The 17,035-nt window shown below is 37.7% G+C and overlaps 3 protein-coding genes across 6 annotated transcripts in view; 1 reads left to right on the top strand and 2 right to left on the bottom strand.

Annotated features, from left to right (window-relative positions):
* fcho1 (FCH and mu domain containing endocytic adaptor 1) overlaps window positions 1–3,559 on the bottom strand; it is a 31,986-nt gene extending 28,427 nt beyond the window's left edge. Inside the window, exon 1 of the mRNA XM_056772455.1 lies at window positions 3,430–3,559. The gene's annotated coding sequence lies outside the window, so the exon portion shown is untranslated. The remainder of the gene's footprint in view (window positions 1–3,429) is intronic.
* Window positions 3,560–3,961: 402 nt separating this feature from the next.
* znf692 (zinc finger protein 692) lies at window positions 3,962–10,998 on the bottom strand. Of its 4 annotated transcripts, none has more exons than XM_056730097.1 (12): window positions 10,760–10,998; window positions 10,451–10,587; window positions 9,930–10,120; window positions 9,548–9,579; window positions 8,899–9,411; window positions 8,740–8,824; window positions 8,484–8,594; window positions 8,364–8,414; window positions 7,867–7,945; window positions 6,902–7,016; window positions 5,358–5,457; window positions 3,962–4,623 (listed from the first exon to the last, which is right to left on the bottom strand). In XM_056730097.1, exons 3-12 carry the CDS (start codon window positions 10,091–10,093, stop codon window positions 4,338–4,340), a joined length of 1,536 nt encoding a protein of 511 aa, XP_056586075.1. In that variant the 5' UTR covers window positions 10,094–10,120; window positions 10,451–10,587; window positions 10,760–10,998; the 3' UTR covers window positions 3,962–4,337. The 4 variants fall into 4 exon arrangements, with proteins under 4 accessions (XP_056586075.1, XP_056586077.1, XP_056586076.1 ...); XM_056730099.1 differs by having other exon boundaries at window positions 9,930–10,104; XM_056730098.1 differs by having other exon boundaries at window positions 10,451–10,582.
* A 1,405-nt stretch (window positions 10,999–12,403) lies between these two features.
* On the top strand, window positions 12,404–17,035 carry lpxn (leupaxin). The gene is made up of 9 exons (XM_056773142.1): window positions 12,404–12,514; window positions 13,482–13,603; window positions 13,737–13,783; window positions 13,959–14,058; window positions 14,251–14,532; window positions 14,612–14,785; window positions 15,068–15,149; window positions 15,254–15,402; window positions 16,654–17,035. The coding sequence occupies exons 1-9, from the start codon at window positions 12,502–12,504 to the stop codon at window positions 16,918–16,920; spliced, it is 1,236 nt and encodes a 411-aa protein (XP_056629120.1). The 5' UTR covers window positions 12,404–12,501; the 3' UTR covers window positions 16,921–17,035.

Raw genomic sequence — 17,035 nt, 5'->3', positions numbered from 1 at the left:
AGAGTATATTAAAGTCTCTTAAATCTGAGGACAGTTGAACCCTGTTCTTTCCTTGCAGCAGTTCTGAGGGTCTGAACTGACCTGATCATTGCACACAAACATGAAAAATGGCAATTGACTTGTTATGCACATGTCTTGTATATATTCCTAGCAGATCTTCAATCGGATTCCCAGTATGATAAGATAAAATTATTGTCAACAAAATATCACAACAATTGGTGAAGATATTTCCAACACAAGCTACATCCGATTCATATAACAATTCCCCACAATCAGGCATAGCTCAAAGCAACGTGTCATCCATGTTTCCTTCACCAGGCTTCGGTTTGCCCCTAGAAAGCCCCACAGACAGAAATCATTCATCCGCCAAGGACTGCCAAGATTTGACCACAGGGCCTGTCCTGCTTGGCAGGGCTCTAGGAGAGCCAGCAGCAGTGATACACAGCTACGAAGCCGTTAATGTGCCTACTTAGCCTAACTAGTTTAAGGGGGTCATATGAAAAGTTACTAGTATCGCAAGGAGCTGCGACTAAACAGACCAACTGAGGTAAACTTCTAACCCATTTAAAGTCGACAGCCATTTAAATAAAAAATGAAAGAAATAAGGCATTTAAAGAGAAAACATAACTTCCTGGAACTATCTGAAGGCTCCATGAAGGAGGTTTTAGACTACCGTTGGCAGAACTCTCCCTCAATGGCTCTGATCGCTCTGAAAAGCAAGGTGTGCTATGATTGGCCAGTTAACCAGTGCGTAGTGATTGGTCGAATACTGCAAGCGTGTGACAGAAATGTAACGCTTCTTTCAATATTTGGAACATCAGGTTCAAAAGCAATGCGTATACATTTGGGCGGTTTAAGTCAAATCATATCTCAAACTGACTTAGATTTGTGGGGGTGTGGCTACACGAGGCATTTCAGGCAGGTCTGCGTGATCATTTGCTTTTAGATAGAATGCATCTTTTGTTCAGACACTTTAATTTTTGCAATTTTACATGTTTAATACATACATGGGCAACTTAAAACACACCAAAGACACAGAAAAACACGTATATGTATATGAACATTTTAATATAATATAAGAGTGACTGGAATACTGGACCAGGGAATCTTTGAAACTGTTGTGTTGATGATGCTAAAATGAGCTTCACTCTGTCTGTCTGGTGTTCCGTCGCTCAAATAATCATGGAGTTCATGCTAACACAGCGAGTTCAATTTGATGAAGACTAAATCAACAGGACCAATTCAAATTTAAATGCAAAGTAGCATGCACCCACCGCCTCCCGCTCTGCACGTCTCCATCCTTCCCTCCAAAGGTCTTCAGAAGCAGGGGGTTGTCCCTGGATGATCCCGCTTTGCTCAGATTGCACTGGCTTTTATGTGGCCATGCTTCTTTCAGTCAAAGTAGCAGGGGATTGATAATGAATCCAGCTCGACTCAAAATATGCCAGACCAGCTAAGACTCAACAGCCCCAGTATGGGGTCGGTGCATCTGCTGTTAAATGCGGTATGATCCCCTGCAGTATGATCCCCAGCACACTGAGCTAAAAGCAGTGGAAGGCTCCAGGACTGAGCTCATAGACATCCAGATGTCTACAGGCCACAGAGCTTTAATCAGTCTTTTGTGTAAGGACGATTAACAAAAACCCATCCTTTTGCATAGTTCCACTCCTCTGACATCAAAATTCAGAATGGAACTTTTAAAAAAGAGAAACGCTTACACTACAAAACAGAAAACAATGCATCCTGGATGCATGCATGCCTGCACTGGCGACCCATGCGGCACTGGAGCTCTGTGAATAACTCTGGAGGAGAAGCAACAACCACAACAACCAGTAACTGTCTTCAAATCTTTCCAAATTGATAGACTGTGCCAAAGTGTCAATTTATTACCTACTACCACAAAAAAGATATAAAAAATCTGCTTTATTTACAACTTCTGTTAATGCGATAGTTCACAGAAAGAAAGACTAAATATTTATTTCCATTTTAAAACCTCCTTCTTTGTAACACAAAAGATTATATTCTGAAATGTCTCAAAGGAAATCAATGAAAATGGGGACCGACATTCTTGTAATATCTTCTTTTGAGTTCCAAAGGGGAAAGAAAGTAAGGTTTGGAGTGACATGATGGTGTGTAAATGCTTATTTTGTTGCGAGATTAAAAGTTTAACAAGGTGTGAAACTGTGATGAAGGAGTCAAGGACATTATAAGCATCCATTGCTAGAACTACCAAAATGCCCAATATATTGCTTTCAATACATTACATCCTAGGAGTTATTTATAAGATTGTTAATATCTGCAATAATTTAAAACATTAGCATGGTATCAGGAGAATCATATGGTTTTGAAAAGCTTCCTGTATTCCTTCCTTTACTATTCTTGTCTCAATGCTCTCAAGTGGGCCATACTATGGACTGCACGAATGAGTCTAGAGCAAGGTTTCATTTCTATTTCTAAGTATAGATTTTTGATTTTGTGAATCCCTGTGCTGCCTTAAGCATAGACTAAACAAGAACAAGACAGTCTGCATCACAAGACCCTTAATCATGAGGTTAGAATACCATGAGACAATTCACAACATGCTGCAAAAGATTCCGGCAAAATTACACAGTGTAGTACAGTGTTCGTGAGCACAGGGATCTTTTTACACAGTCACTTAGGTCTGCAAACTCTTTTGACATTGTAAGAAGATGAAAACATAGCATGCAGCCGTTCTCTGCAAATGTGAAACCACATGGCAATGGCTCAGGATGTGACATTACGCACAAAGTGTTTCTAGAAATAACCTGTCACACTTCACAAGAGACGGATGGCCACTTCTTGAGATTTCTACACCCTTATCCACGTTATTAAACTTGACAAAATGTATTAATTTGTAATTCCATAAACAAACCACCTGTTTTTCAAAGCATAAAAGCATTTTGCAGTCTCAACATAAGTGCAATCTTGATGAAACCTAACAAATATACAGACGCTGCTACATATTCAGTTAGATCTGAATCAACATGCAAAATATAAAGCATTGCATATAAAACACAGTATAAGAGCTAACAAATTCAACTGGTAAATTTAGATCTGAGAACCACAACATGTATACTTTGTACAGCATTTACGTCACTAGTAGAGACTTTCTTCGACAGAGCACCACGTTTAAATTCTTTGTTCTATAAAAGGGAAATACATACCGCACTGATGTGAAACAGCACTACATGTTGCTAAAAACATAGATAAAGGGTATTACTCTGTGCTGACATGCTGAAACAGAGATGCTCCGCTGGGGAAAGCCTCCCCTGTCATTGTGGCATAACGTTACTGTACTATGAACTACCCAGCGCTGAACGCCTATTATGTTGCATTCCCGGGAAAATGTTTCAACGGAATAAGTACAGAGAACATTTTTATAAACAGGAAGGTACAAAAGTATGTTACCTGTTTGGGTATTAAGTACAAACAACGTGGCTCATTTTCTTCGCTAAGCTCCGGTTAGTTGTTCCGACCGTGCTGCGTTCAATGTGTTACGGAGAGTAACACAGTTTAAACGAGCAGTCGACAGTCTTCGAAAATCCCCGCCTACATTTGCTTCTATTGGTTCAGTTGTCCTGTCACTCTAGCGTCGCAGGAGAATAGTTGTGTAGGCATGGCAACTGTGTTTCCCATCGGCAAAATTCGAGCCATTGGGATGGCGGTTCTATGCAACAGGCAACGCCTACCTGTTTTGGACTTGTGTCGTTGGATAAACTGCTTGTCAGTCAACATAGGATCGTACAAAAGGCGGGAACTCTCCAGTTCGATTATTGTAATGTATGTAAATTAAATGTATTGCGTTTCGACATTCCGCTATCCAAATCACCACAAAGAAGCATTCAACACGTGTGAAAATATATATAAAAAAATGATTTTATCATAAATGTAAAATAATACTATTAATATATTGTTAAATGTTGTCCATTTGTTATCAAAACATTTTTTCAGATTTATTTACTCCAAAAAGTAAACACAATGTTTTTCATAAATTGTACACAACATCTCTTAACCATAAGATATATAAAACGCAAGGCTAAATGCTATACTTCTAACGTTACTCACTAGTAATGTATAATACCCATCATAAACAAAACTACAGTAATGACAATTAATTAATATGCAAATTCAGGTCAGTTTAACAGAGGCCAAGATTCAGCAACACATGACATAAAGAACTTAAAAGCTCATCTGGATCATAAATAGCCATTGTATCAGCTTTTGATAATATTTCATTTTTAACGCTTCAAGGCTTGTGTTCTTCGAAGCAGGGATCCACAAACTATTACGTATTTATAGACAAAACACCACAGATGTTATGCTCGAGTGCTGTCATTCACGAAAGCAACAGGGGAAGATCTGTGCTGCACTGATGTCTGCGGGAGTGGGTCCGAGACAGAAGACACAGAAAAGCAGGTTTGCAGCGTGGGTGCACTGTAGTCAGGGTGGCTCTTGCTGCGGTGAGCTGTGACATTGTCTCTTTTTTCAAAGCGACGGCCGCAGATCTCACAGGGGAACTGGTAAGCGCTCTCAGCGTTGTGCTTGCGCATGTGCCAGTTCAAAGAGGCTTTCTGGCGACAGGTAAATCCACACACCTCACACCTGAAATAGAGCGAGACAGAGAGTGAAAGACATATAATGCCAGTGGATTTATATAAAATAGAAACTGCAATAGTAGATAGATTTGTGTAGACTATAAATCCGATTTTCTGTCAATCCAATTTTTCGAAATTGTGATTTTTACATAATATGAAATCTGAATAAATAAGCTTTCTATTGATGTATGAGGTGTTAGAATAGGACAATATCTGGCGGAGATACAACCGTTTAAAACTCTGGATTCTGAGAGTGCAGAAAAATCTAAATATTGAGAAAATTGCCTTTGAAGTTGTTAAACAGGGGCACTGTTGTTAACCAATATTTAAGGTAGGAAATTTAAAAATATCTTAATGGAACATGATCTTTATTTAATATCCTAATGATTTTTGGTATAAAAGAAAAATCATCAATTTTGACCCACACAATGTATTTTTGTCTTTTACTAAAAATGTTCCCGTGCTACTTAAGACTGGTTTTGTGATCCAGGGTCACATAGTAAACATGCCGGACAGACAATTTATGCTCAAGGAGGTTCGTAGTGCTTCCCAGACTCAGAAAAGCAAGTTATATTTTGTTGTGTGTGTATTTTGCATCAGAAGGTCAGAAAACAAACTTTGTGAGGTGTGTGCGCCTCACAATGACAAGTTAAATAATAGGACGTCGTTTAAAATGTTCATGCAAAAATTAGTAATGTAAGCTTGGGAATAAACAAAAGGTGTGTGTGGTGAAACCCATACTGCAGCGGTTTCTCTCCAGTGTGTATCCTCCGATGGATGATCAGGTTACTGCTGGTTCGAAAGGCCCGGGCACAGAACTCACAGATATAGTCTCTCTGATCTTACAGACACAAACAACATGCACAAAGAACATTTACTTAGAAGATTTAATTATTTTATTTTCTTAATATTATAACCTTAATGCAACTAATGTTAAAGAGTACGTTCCCACGATCCCATTTTCCAACCTTTAGTTAGTTTGTAATGTTGCTGTTAGAGCATAAATAATACCAGGAAAATGATAAAGCTCAAAGTTCAGTGCCAAGCGAGATATTGTCTTAAACAGAATTCGCTTTTCAAGGACTACAGAGAACGGCTGGATCGGCCTTCAGCCCTCTACTTCCTGGGTACATGATGTCACTATTCCGAGTGCTTTTAATAAGCTCCGCCCAAAGGAATTCGCAAAAAAAATGGCCTTGTAAACATTTGACTGAGCTACGAGCTAAACTACTTTCACTTTCACTTTCATCACAGTCCTACAGCTGGTAATAAGAATTCCCCTACACACATTCTAAGATAACCAACAGTCAGATAACAGCTTCCATGACTTTGACATCGACTGTGAAAGCTGTGTAATACACTGATATTGTATGTGTGTTTGCTTACCTCTTAAACACTTCTATGAAACACCCTTGAAGTCCTGCTTGCAATTGTCTCCTACTCAATCTGCTTGTTTTATTATCTAACTCTGGTCCAATATCAAAAGGCAAAACTAACGCTTCTGTTATTAGTGTTAATTAATAAAACCAGTCTGACATTCATTTCATTTCCCTCGCCATAGTAGGATTAAATTGTGATCTCTAACAAAGATTGACGTTTGCACAGGCACTAGCAGAACTATTAACTTCAATCCGCATGTTTTTAACTGATAAAGTGAAGTTGATACCATTTTTACTGTTTATTGTTCAAAGGCATGGTTTATTAATACACATGCAGAGAGGCTGATGTAGTATGGGTGGAACATCTTCACACACACCTTCCAGAGCCATTTACAGAGAGAGTCGCGTGGATAGTCAAAAACCTGACTGCAATGGAACAGTTTCTTCACAGTTTCAATAGTTCCCGGAAGTTACTAGTAACGCCATTGGAAAGCCATTTAATGAATAAAAAAATGAAAGAAATAAACCATTTAAAGAGAAAACATAACTTCCTGGAACTTTTTGAAGGCTCCATGAATCACGTGAGGCTCCAGGTTTTTGGACTTCCGTTGGCAGAACTCTCTCTATCAATGGCTCTGACACACTCTAAGCAGGGAACCAATCACGACAGACTGGGTCAGCTTTACAAATCAGAGCATTTCGGAAGGAGGAACTTTACATAGACCGGAAGAAATCCAGTCGTTTAGTGAGAAGAGGGACAGCGGTGAACAATAGACTTGAAATATGTAAAATATAATGCATTTTTTTTGCCTCAAAAACAGCAAAGACTGGCTCCTTTAAGAGAAAATGATATACGTAGTGTATATCATTGTATGGTTTAAACACTGGTTCATTTTTAACACTCACTGCTGTGCAGCTTCTCATGTTCTTTCAGATGCTTCTTAAAGTTGAACGACTTATTGCAGGTGGGGTGCGAGCATGAGAAGGTCTTCTGCTGGAGATGCTGGTACTTGACGTGATGCTGAGAAGAGGAACAGTTTGTGAGATGTACTGGCTTCACTTAGTTGTTTCCATCAAAACACAATAAAGTACATTGGTAGCACTTTATGTTACAGTTTACTCATAAAGTATGTAAACCCATATGAAAGAGACAGTTTACCCCAAAATAATTATTCTGTTATCATTTACTGATCCTCTAATTGCTCCAAATCTGTATGAATTTCTTTGTTATGATGAACACGGAGAAAGATATTTGAAAGAACGCTTGTAATTTAAACAGAACTGGACACCATTGACTGCGACAGTAGAAAAAATTACAATGGTATTGAAAAGTTGTACACTGTTTGCTTTCCAACAATCTTCAAAATATATTATTTTCTGTTCAACAGAACATAGAAATTTATAAAGCAATTTTTTCTACTATGGTAGTCAATAGTGGCCAAGAACTGTTTGGTTACAAACATTCTTCCAAATATCTTTGTGTTCATCAGAACAAAAAACTTTATTCAGATTTGGAACAACTCGAGGATGAGTAAATGATGACAGAATTTTTATCTTTGGGTAAACTGTACCAGCATTTCTTATTCTTATAAATAATATGAAACTGTATTGATATTGATGTCCCTCTACTGGCATCAGCAAAGCTAAAGTCCTGGGTTTAATTAATCAAGAATACACATTTACATTATGGATTAAAAGTACAGTGTAATGTGTGTTTTGTCAGGTAAAAGCATCTGCTATGCTAAACTGTGTATGTTTTTGTACTGACAATGCAGAATAATACACAACACAGGCCTTTTCTTTTTTGGGTTGTTTAAGTCCACCTAAGATTAATGATTATGTCATGAATACTGGCTTGACTCAGCACTCACATTTAGATATTGCCGACTGGAGAAAATCTTATCGCAGCCCACAAACTCGCAAGGCAAAATTACTTTCTGTGTTATTTTCCTGTAAGACAACAGTAACATATAATAGAACATTAAAAGGGAAAAATTCTGTCATCATATACACACCCTCAGATTGTTCCAAATCTGTATAAATTTCTTAGTTCTGCCAAACATCAAGGAATATATTTTGAAGAATGTCACTAACCAAGCAGATCCCATCCTCTTTGACTCCCATAGTATTTATTTTCCCTACTATGGCAGTAAATGGGGTATGAGATCCCTTTGGTTATTGACATTCGTTTGTGTTTAAAAACACATTTATTCAGGTTTGGAACAACCTGAGGGTGAGTAAATCATGACAGGATTTTCCTTTAATGGTATATATGTAATAAAGCAAAAGGACAGGCAGCATATACATTTTAAAAATACTGTATTATAACAAAGAAATTAGTTTACTTTGCTATCAAGAGAGAACAAACCTTTTCTTCCTGCCACTGATCTGAGACATGTCATCTTTCAAAGACTGTGGGCTAGAGAGAAAATTGTAGTTTAATTTATTGGGATTTGGTTAGAATACATTTATGAAACTATGAGCTTACCAATTATTTTCAAGCATTCCTGCTTTTCTGTTGGCGTTCTGCTTATCTGAAGCATCTACTCTCCTCTGGTTCCCTCTTTTGGTTAAATTAAGCACTGCAGTTTCTTCAATGCTAGGTGACAGAATTAAAATACAGTCATTTAAAAATGTTATTCTCCATCTCATCATTTTCGGCTGAACTGAAAACGTGTACCACAAAAACTGAAGAGAGCTAAACATTACGACTACTAAATAACAAAATATGCAGATATATGTACTTATGCTCCGAAAGGTGAGAGACATCAGTTTCATCATTTCCTCCCTCATGGACAGCATCCTGTTCAGTCTCAGTCACTGTGACATCTTAACACAAGATGGTATTTAGTTCTTGAAAATAACAGCACTTTGAGTCAATTCTTCATTTTAATCTAGGTCACCTGCATTTTTGTTGTCTCCAGAAATTTCAGATCCTGCCTCACTTCTCTCTTCTGATTTATTTAAAGTAACGTCATGTTTACGTCCCTGTCGTTGTCGGGTTGTCACTTTAGGCAACTCTTGGCTTAAAGTGATTGGCTCCACCAATTGCTCATTGCCCCGTCTGGGCCTCTTCGGACTAGCGGGGGACACATCTCCACTGTTGCCATCTCTCTCATTTTTAGATTTCACTCTTTCAATAGGAGACCACGAAAAATGATGGCCACCATCACAAGTGTATTTTAGACACATGTCCACCCCAGATAAGTAACCATAGTCCTCGGACTCAGATTGCAGAACTGTTCTTCCTGTTTCATGGGCACTCTTATTCTGCTCTTGTTGTTTTGTTATAGTCTTAGACTGCAGGACAAGTGGAAGGGGGCATTTCTGTCCATGGTTGTGGACCAGCAGAATAAGTTCCTGCAAAGATTCCGTGGTAGTTGACAGACTTCTTTTGGCATCTGGTTTCTCATTAGCTAAAAAAGGCAATCCCATAAATAGAACCTCAAAGGGGGTGGATAATCGAAAACCGGAAGACGTGAACATTATTTAGTTCATTCAAAGAACATTCAAAAATAAAATGTATTTAAACACCCACAATCTCAAGTTTACCTGAGCACTTGATACAAATTCTGGAATAGTAGCTGCAAAACAGAGCGCAGATGTAGCCGCCAGTTAGACCACAAATTATCTACAAACGTTCACACCACCAAAAGACTTGACTGTTAGCCAAAAATGAATGTTTTTAAGTACATAACCATCATCTTTTTTTTCTGTCTACATTCCCTCTAAACCTCACTCCTAATTCCAGTCGTCCCCTGTACGATCTGGAACTGGATCAGAACAAATGGAAAGATTTAGATTTCTGCTTTAAAGCCAGAATCAACAGCTGCAGATGAAATTCTGCATTTTGCATTACCCAGCCAATGAACTGTCATCTAGTGGGTATATGGGTAACATTATTTCTCTGTATAATAGGATGACTGTATTATACCTGTCTAGGAGATGCTGGGCAAGCTCTGAGTGAAGCGTGAAGCCCAGTTCCTCTTTGAGCTGACCCCAGCTCTGCAGGCACGAGCCCAGGCGCACCCGCGATTTACTCCTGCGTGCGTCCAGTTCCCTGCGCCGCTGACTGCGCAGAATGTTTTTAGAAGTCATCACACTGACAGCTGGCAATCAAACAACCTTGTAAGTGAAAAGATATTATGTGAGTTTTGGTATGCAGCAACAAAAGAAATAATAATAAATAAGGTTATTCAGCATTATAGATCTTATAAAGCCTGGTCTTGCAGGTGAATGGGGCAAGATTATATACCAAATTTAAATGAACATTTATGCATTTAGCAGATACTTTATCCGAAGTGGTTATCGTATTAATTCCAATAAATAAAAAGTTTATATGTAACCTACAGGGGATACAGTAGGGGACACAGTAATAAGTATGAAGCTACTGTTGGACCTGATCTAAAAGGTCCAGTGATATTTCAAACAAAAATTCTGTCATCATTTACTCACCCTCTTGTCATTTCAAATCCCGTTTTCCTTCAGCAGAACACAAAGAAAATATTTTGAAGAATGTTGTTAACTGGACCTCATTTACTTGCCCTGGTTATGTGCCCATACAATAGAAGTGAATGGGGGACAGTGCTGTTCTGCGGAAGAAAGAAAATCATAGAGGGTGAATATACGATGACAGAATTGATTGAACTAGCACAATGTATTGAAATATTCGCAGTAATTAAGACTAATTAGAAAAATAAGCATTTTAAGCAATTCAATAGTTAGGTTACAGTTCAAAACATAAACAAGACAATATTTGCAGACCCTCATTATGATCCTGTGTGCTAGTGTTTGCTGGGTCCACTCGCTGAAACTGTTGCCCTTTTAAGGAGGAGCCGCTCGAGTCAATCGATAAACTGTGCGCAAATACTGAGAAGTAGGCTACGTGATGCGTTTCATCTAGAAGAAAATAAGAATAACGCCTGAAATCTTATCACTTTTATGTATTTAGTACCAGAGTAACATGCCAAACAAAGCGAAAAATTCTAATCGGAAGTTTAGCTTCCCACAATGCTTCACGGCATAGCTAGGATACATGGGAAATGTAGGCTGTATCCGTGTTCGGGGGCTGTGTTCTTCTCCTTTTTTTTGCCAAGGGTAAATACAAAAAACATTTACATTTCAATCAAAAGTACAGTACAGTTACCTTAGAAAATAACAAAAAAAAACAAGAACAACGATAAAAATTAAACAAAAGCAATAACATCAACATAAAAAGACACAATAAATAATTATTCAGTAAAATAATAACAATAATATTGCACAATGACTTTTAACAAAATGTATAATAAATAGGCACAGGTCTAAAGTTTAATGGGCTTTAGTTTTTTTAGAATTAAAATTATTATTAAATGTAATTATTGGGCTGTGTTAATCTACATAAACGTCTCATATTGTCTCAACTTAAATATACATTTTCTGGATCCGTATTTGTTGAAAAAAGTCAGAAACGTCTCCTCTGTGTCCTGCTGCTGTCAGGAAATCATCTGCGTGGCGAGAGCATCTCATTTCAGTTTGGTTCTTTGACTTTTGAGGCTACGTGCTTTGAAGAACAATTCCTCTTTTTTTAAGTCCGTGACCTTACAAGGTTGCAGCCCACGAATTGGGAAAGCTGTACTCTGAGAATAATATATTTTACAGTATCTACAGTGATTTGGCTTCCTACATTCTCGAACATGTGATGAAACTACTCGTGTGTTTTTCCTATTAGTGCATATGTGGACGTATACCCACTCATTGAACCCATGAAGAAACTTAAATTGGAAGAAAAAAAACAAGAAATAGACATTAGTTAAAAAAATATCTAACATCATTTGTTTGCACAGGCCTAGGTTGATATTTTATATTCAATGTAGTAACTGATACATTGGTGGTATGGTCTAATTCTCAATTAATAATGCTTTGCAGGCATTCAAAAGTGTTTAGATAAATCATTTTTTTATATTAGGTTAAAAAAAATCCTCTTAAATGCACAATTTGTCATAGACTTGATACATTACACATTTAGCTTTCCTGTAGCTCAGTGATAAGAGCAAGATCGTAGGTTCGATCCAGGGGATTGCACCTAAGTATAAATGTATAGGATAATGCAATGTAATTCGCTTTGGATAAAAGCTTCTGCCAAATGCATAAATGTAAATGTAAATTGACACATTAAATGACAAATTACATATGTTAGTAGATCATGTTTATAAAGAGAAGCTGACTCTCATTGCTAAATACACTTTATTTTGTATATTTAAAACTTTATTTGGTTTGTGGTACAACTATACTGCTTCATCCCCCCCAATTTAAAATAATAATAATCTCTGCCAATGAATCGAGGAAAGAGCACCAGAATGATATAGATGATGTAGACAACAAGAACATAAAAAGGAAGCAACATCAGTTTCACATGTGTTGGGCTGTGCCCACAGCTGCCTGTACATGATCGCTCACGCACGTACACGCTCGCGAGGAACACACAGCACACACTTCTTGTCACTCATCTCAATCTATAAACCAGCATGGAAGAACTTGGTGAGTTGTTCAGCATTCTGTGTCATTCTAACACTAAATATGAAGTAAAATCTTGATCCATAGCCTAAAGGTGTGACTAGTTTGTAATCCAATAACTGAGACAGAGATTCTTCTTGATCATCCTCTGCATTTTTGCTAAACAACAAGGTATCTTTTAAAACTGGCATACAAGCAGGTGTGTGCAAGGTATTGCTGTGAGAAATAATCACTGGCATAGGCCTACTCTTTTATTCAATTTTGTTTTATTCAATTATTTTTCTAATTAGCGAGACATGCCCCTAAAATCGCTATAGTTTCAATGCGGCTAGTGCTTTACCACTGTCAGGATGTAACAGAATAAAGGTTAACCGAACGTGGAAAAAGTTTGTGTTACTTCAATACAACAGTTACAGGAAGGAAGGGCCGTATTAAAAATATCAATTCGTATGAAGTTTAGTACCCATACATAGGCTGCACACTTCTACATGCAACTTTTTCTGCATGGGACACTTTATCCTACTTTACAGATGGGGATAAATGTTACATTTACTTTGCTTCCCTGTTATAAGCAATTTTGCTGTTGTGGAGAAATTTGGTAGGGGCAAAATTCTTTAATGTATATTGTCAGTGTTTGATAAGATTTCATCTAAAATAATACAGCTGAAATTGTAGCTGTTTGGTTAATTAAGTGATACAGTACTGCACATGTATGCTTTCTTTAAAAAATATCAAAGAGTTGAGAGGCTGACCATTCATATCCATATAAAACAAAATACTTTTATGTGTCAGCAAAAGTATGTTGGAACGTTTGAAATGCATGTAGTTGTTTTTCATGTTCTGTTTTCTACATCCGTTGTGTTGCTAGAGTCACTCGCCTTTTCACTTCCTCAGGAAATGACATTGATTGCTTCATATCGTAATACTTACCCTGATTGCTTCAGTTTTTCCAATAAATAATTTCAGGAGTGTGATGTGGGATTTTTTACAGACATGCTTTTAGAAGAGTTGGCCAACAACTCCTCACAAACTTCAACTGGTCCTGAAATGATTCCACCCAAAACACTCACGCCAGGAGCTTCAGTTAAAAGGGATACACCTAAGCATGAACCGGTAGTTAACATACACTATCAGACACATTTATTTCGGTTTTCATTTCTGCTGCAAAGCATTTAAGTTTTTAACTCTCTATAAAAAAAGAAAACATATCCAATTCCATTGTAATGCTGTTGTCTCTTCATTACAGACTGATTCCTTTGGACCAACAACAAACTATTTCAATCATACATACAGGTATTGACGCCTGCAAATATAGACTAAAGTCCGTCCCCTGTATAGAACTGAACATTTGGACTTTCAGATCTGCCGAGACAACATTTAGGCATGCGTGCCATGCTTTGAGGTGACCACTGAGAATATAATGTTCAATAATGTACTATGTTCACTAAATACAATAATCTGTTTCTAGTGTGCCTCCAACGCCCTCGGAGACAGGAGTGATGAGTCCCACCACGGCCACACGAGAGTTAGACTCCATCATGAATGAACTTTTGGGTTTAGATCTTGGGGTAGGTAAAAAACATGATCTACATCAGTTGCTGACCTTTTCTTGCCCCAGCTACATGTTTTGTATTAATGTAATTAACAAGTAGTAACAGTAGAGGGCAGCAAAGGCACATAAGTGTTTAGAAAAAAATCTTAATTCATACATAAAGTAAGGTTATATACTCGCATTGACCAAATTTTGTTGTATTTTGTAGCTTCCGGAACAAGCACCCACATCAAACCCACCTCCAATCGCTCGCAAGTTGATAAAGGACAGAAATCCAGCAGCAACTACACAATGTGATAGTGGAAAACCAGCAGAGGAAAATGCAGAAGCTAATAAATCACAGCATCCACCTCTGTCTGGAAAAATATCTAAGAGTGTGGATGCCATAGACGACTTGCTGGGCTCCCTTAGCTCAGACATGGAGAAGATGGGGGTCCACACTGCTGGAAAAGGCCACTGCGCTTCCTGTGGCAAGATCATCACAGGGAAGGTAGAATAACAAAAGAATAAAGACTGATGTTGCCCCTAATTTTCTGCAGCACTTTAGCATGTGTATTTTCCTTATGCAGATGATCACAGCTCTGGGTCAGGTGTGGCACCCAGAACACTTTGTATGTACGGAGTGCAGGGCAGAGGTTGGCACATGTGGTTACTTCGAGAGAGATGGCAAACCATACTGTGAGACGGACTACCAAAGCCTCTTCGCTCCTCGCTGTGGCTACTGCAAGGGTCCTATTATTCAGGTGATCTGTTTCTACTCATACTGTAAAGCTTGCATTTATTTTATGTTTTAATATGGAGCTCATGTGTCCTTTCATAATTGATCAACTTTTATTATTTGAGAATGTTACACTGCATTTATAAATAAAATAAAATGAACAAAATACAGCCCAAAACCTATAAAACCCTTCCAGGACACCCTCAGCTACTGACACCACAAATATTAACTTAATAAATAGGAAAGATGTTTCATTTTCCAATCACAGATATTTATTCAGTTAAGTTATTATAATTGTTTTGCTCAGAACATTTTAACAGCAATGGATCAAACCTGGCACCCAGAACATTTCTTCTGCTCCGACTGTGGAGATCTATTTGGACCTGAAGGTAAGACAGCTAGCTGGGCGTAAAAGTATATCCCAATACCCCACACATGCTAATTTTTTTTAGACTGTGGTTGTCATTCCAGCATTTGTAATTTTTCTTGCCAGGGTTTATGGAAAAAGATGGTAAACCATATTGCCCCAGGGATTTCTACCGCCTCTTTGCACCCAAATGCTCTGGTTGTGGAGAACCAGTGAAGGAGAACTATCTGTCTGCAGCCAATGGAACCTGGCACCCCGACTGCTTTGTCTGTGCGGTGAGTGAGTTAGTGAGGTGGAAGACTGGAATGCAATACAATCATTCACTGCTTATAAATAAGGAATTTGGAGTCAGTCAGTCTGTTCTATTGTGGTGAGCTTCAAAAGTGAATTGCTATCACTCTAGAAGTGAAATTAATATTCTTCTACATTTTAAATGTTGCTTTAATATCCAACTTTCTTATTTTACCCCCTGTTTTAACCCATAAGACAAGTTTTATAATACACTTTAAAATAATATTTGTTGTTTCTTGTTGTTTCAACTTAAAAAAAAATAAGTTACCTGGTTTCCTTAAAGAGTACATAACATGAGATCATGAAATGTTCATGCGGTGTGTAATGTTGCCGCGTTTGCAAGTAAGCAGTCTGCCAAGTTGTAAATCCGAAGGTGAATGAATAACAAAGTTCTTAGCTTGGAAAAAAGGGAGTCGACTCCGGATCACGCAAACGAGTCGTCCCTAGTCCGATTCGCGAACTGCCGCGGATGTATGCCACTACTAATAGTCCCTGCCTACGTTCTGCTAGGACTGCCCGCGAAAACTTAACTCTTTTCCCACATACCAATCACAACAGACTAGACCTTCTGACGAATCACGACTAGGCTAGTGGAAAAGAGGGGAATAGACAGATGAATTGCAGAACGAATCATTTGAGAATCAGTCAAGAAGAAGGGTAACAATAACTGCCTACTATAACAAAATAATAGTGTTTTTACACCTATGTACATTTCTATGTACATAAACTTGTTGTTGGACACTACATAAACCAAAGTAAGATCTAAAAAAACTCTAGATATGTACTCTTTAAAATGTTGAGTTAATTCAACATAAAAATATTAGTCAACACAACGAGTTTCCATCAAATTTATTAAGTTAACTAATATTAGACCAGTTAAACCAGGTAACCTATTTTTCAACAATTATTTTTTTTATTCTAAAATTCTTTGTAAAAATATAAAAAAAAAAAAAAAAATTATGCACACATTACTCGAGACATGATAAAAATACATGTTTAATTGGGATTATTTGGTCTTGAAGATAAATGTTTATGACATTGTTTAGATTTCCTATGGAACAGAGAGATTCCTGGGGTCTTTCTTATGTAAAATAAACTGCAGACTCGATTCCATTCTGTGTTTCCGTCATGTTTCTATTTGCTCTGTATTTAATCTCATTGCAGTATAAGCAATTAAGACATTTTGAAGTTCCCTAATGTGATTTTTCATTCTCGGGTCTCATCTTTCTCTCCAGGACTGTTTGAAGCCATTTAAAGATGGTTGTTTTCTCGAGATGGATGGTCGACCACTCTGTTCTCAGCACTATCACTCTAGACAGGGGACTTTGTGTGGGACCTGTGGAGAACCCATCACTGGCCGATGCATTGCAGCTCTCGACCGCAAGTTTCACCCTGAGCACTTTCTGTGTGCATTTTGCCTTCGAAAGCTCAGTCAGGGTGTGTTTAAAGAGCAGGGAGGGAAGCCGTACTGTTCAGTATGTCACACAAAACTCTTTCAATAAAAGTCTGCAAGAATTCTCTGAACATAAAGATTAAAAGTAAGTGTCATTTGAAGTATGTTGTACCTGCTTAATTCAAAATAATATTTTAAAAATAAACTATTTTATGATGTACAAA

This window comes from Triplophysa dalaica, chromosome 18 (assembly GCF_015846415.1).
Source record: "Triplophysa dalaica isolate WHDGS20190420 chromosome 18, ASM1584641v1, whole genome shotgun sequence".
Classification (NCBI taxonomy): Eukaryota; Metazoa; Chordata; class Actinopteri; order Cypriniformes; family Nemacheilidae; genus Triplophysa; species Triplophysa dalaica.
Note: the sequence above shows the minus strand (reverse complement) of the source record. Positions and strands in the feature narration are given on the sequence as shown.